Raw genomic sequence first — 2,735 nt, 5'->3', positions numbered from 1 at the left:
TTCAGTTAAGAATATAGAGCAGATTATATCATTTATATTAAAATACAAAAAATAATTTATTTGTTTTATTCATTTAACATTGAAAAAGTAGAACGACGATTCTTATTTTTCGATATAAAATCGTTTAAAAGTTTATCGATATCGATTTTTTCCGCAATTTCCCTATGTACATGTAATATAGCTATGCTATTCATTCTTTGTTGTAAGTTCCGACGAAGGCAGCCTGCCTTAGGCTGTAGCCAGGTATATTGAGGGGACAAGGGAGACCATTCACACGGACATGGCACACCGACAAACACAAGACACAAGTAAGGACGTAAGTGTAGGAATTCTGAAAGGTCCAACGATTAGTGCGACGCGAATGTCGCCAGAGGCCAGCGCTAGGCGTTTCCATGTGACACGCGCCCAAACGCGCTGACTGGAGCTGGATTTTTCTAGTTTTTTTTGCGACTATCTTACATTTATAACTTTACTGGTGAAACATCGTGAAAAACAAAATGCATGTCTACAAAGTGTTAACATGTGGAACACAAACACATTGTATCTTGGTGTCGAGGGTGTGGAATTTCCACATGGTCCGCGATCATGGTGTGGACTTCGTCCACACCATCCACACAAAAGTCGCCGGCCCTGGTCGGCAAGATGCCAATTCTCATTGGTTGGTGGGCGTTACCATGCGCGTGAGCATACCCTTGTCTTTATACCATGATCGTAGCAAACAAGTTAGTTGAGGTACCGCCATTCGTAAGTTAATAAGGAGTAAGTTAATAAATACATTCGCAAATTACTTGAACTCTGTAAACAATATTAGTGCAACAGGATGTCGAGTGAAATGGAAATAGCTAAGCTTAAAAAACAGAGTAATAAAGGCTGGATTCACACGAATCGAAAATTTTTTTGAAGGATAGATCAAAATACAGTTGACGTCGAAGAAGTAAAATTAAGGTTAAACAAATTAGGAGAATTACACGCCGCGTTAGAAGAGATTCTGATAAAATTGTCGAGTCATGACGAAAGTTTAACAGACGAAGTAGTACAACAACATATAGCAGAATACGAAGAGAGATGCGTGTATTTAAGGTTAAAGGATGATAGATTAATTAAGAGTCGTGTGAGGCAAGCCGTATCGAATGATGACTTAGAAACGAACAACGAAGAAGTTCAAACAACGCGAAGGCCGATTAATGGAAATACAATTCGGTTGCCAAAAATAGATTTACCCACGTTCTCAGGAGCCTACGAAGACTGGCATCCATTTCACGACACCTTTTGTTCGCTAATACACTCGAATGATTCACTGAATGTTGTGCAAAAATTTCACTACTCAAAGTCAGCGTTAAAAGGTGAGGCGGCGAAGGTCATAGCGTCTTTGGAAATCTCGGCGGTCAATTACACGGATGCATGGAATAGATTAAAAGAGAGATTTGAAAACGAAAGAGTAGCGATACAAAATCCCATAAAAGCCATTTTCGAATTGCTTGCACTGAAACAAGAAAATGGTGTCGCGTTAATAACGATCTAATGGTATGTATTACTTTTTTTAAAAAAAGGTAAGAAAAGCTCTAAGCGTTGGTGAAACTGGCCCAAATGGTGCTTCTCGTAAAGAATCACCATTTGGGCTAGCTTCTCCAACGCCAATTACTTAATCGGCCGTGAAACTGATAACTAATTATGTTTGCTGTTTAGTAGAACTAATGATATGTATCATTTGTATAAAAGATTTGATATCAACAATTGGCACCAAGTCAAATTCAATGTAATTTGAACAAATTAAATTTTACCATTTTATTCCTCCCAAAGAAAAAATAATTTATTTAACTCTAATGATATGTATTATATTCGTATAATTGATATCAACAAAATTGACGCCAAGTTAAATTTATCAAAATTTTATCAAAATTTCATCAACAAAATTTTATGTATTATTCCTATAAAAGATTTGATATCAAGAACTGGTGCCAAATTAAATCCCACTTTATACCGTGCCAAATTAAATAAATAATGAATATTAATCTAATGGTATGTATTATTTGTACGACATGATATCAACAACTGTGCGCCAAGTTAAATTCTACTATCAAAATGAAAAGTAAAACTCGAATGATACACTATCTTTATTTATTATTTACTTAATCCAAATAGTACTATCTTTAATTTTTATACAATGAAACCTAAGTATACGTATACTTATTGAAGTATCTTCCTATTCCAATCCAAATGGTTTAAATTCCTCTTAAATAAAATTATTATATTTCATTCAAAGACATTTCCTCTTCCAACTGAAGTAGTGGTTATTTAATTCTCCTTCAAAATATTATACAAAACATCACAAACTTGCGTTACCTTGTTCAATTTAAGTGTTATCACAAAAATTAAAGAATTAACCGTATAAAATGAAAAAATTTAATTTTTTACTTAATGCAAATGGTACTATCTTTAATGTTTATACAATGAAACCTAAGTATACGTATAATTATTGAAGAATCTTCCTATTCCAATCCAAATGGTTTAAATTCCTCTTAAATGAAATCAATATATCACAATTCATTCAAAGACATTTCCTCTTCCAACTAAAGTAGTGGTTATTTAATTCTCCTTCAAAATATTATACAAAACATCACGAACTTGCGTTACCTTGCTCAATTTAAATGTATTACTACAAAAATTAAAGAATTAACCGTATAAAATGAAAAAATTTAATTTAAAAATAGAAAAATTTTTCATGTAAAAACACT

General features: G+C 33.3%; 1 protein-coding gene across 1 annotated transcript; it reads left to right on the top strand.

The window, feature by feature from the left end:
- Window positions 1–585: 585 nt before the first annotated feature.
- Window positions 586–1,522, top strand: LOC108768208 (uncharacterized). Its single transcript, XM_018518566.1, has 2 exons — window positions 586–680; window positions 904–1,522. Exons 1-2 carry the CDS (start codon window positions 586–588, stop codon window positions 1,520–1,522), a joined length of 714 nt encoding a protein of 237 aa, XP_018374068.1.
- The last annotated feature ends 1,213 nt before the right edge of the window (window positions 1,523–2,735 follow it).

Source organism: Trachymyrmex cornetzi, unplaced genomic scaffold (genome assembly GCF_001594075.2).
Source record: "Trachymyrmex cornetzi isolate Tcor2-1 unplaced genomic scaffold, Tcor1.1 scaffold766, whole genome shotgun sequence".
Classification (NCBI taxonomy): domain Eukaryota; kingdom Metazoa; phylum Arthropoda; class Insecta; order Hymenoptera; family Formicidae; genus Trachymyrmex; species Trachymyrmex cornetzi.
Note: the sequence above shows the minus strand (reverse complement) of the source record. Positions and strands in the feature narration are given on the sequence as shown.

Bases quoted from the DNA above. Each gene is read 5' to 3' on its own strand.
- LOC108768208 (XM_018518566.1), top strand. From the start codon at position 586: ATGGTGTGGACTTCGTCCACACCATCCACACAAAAGTCGCCGGCCCTG. The intron at 681-903 runs GTGAGCATACCC...ATTTTTTTGAAG, and splicing joins TGGTGGGCGTTACCATGCGC to GATAGATCAAAATACAGTTG.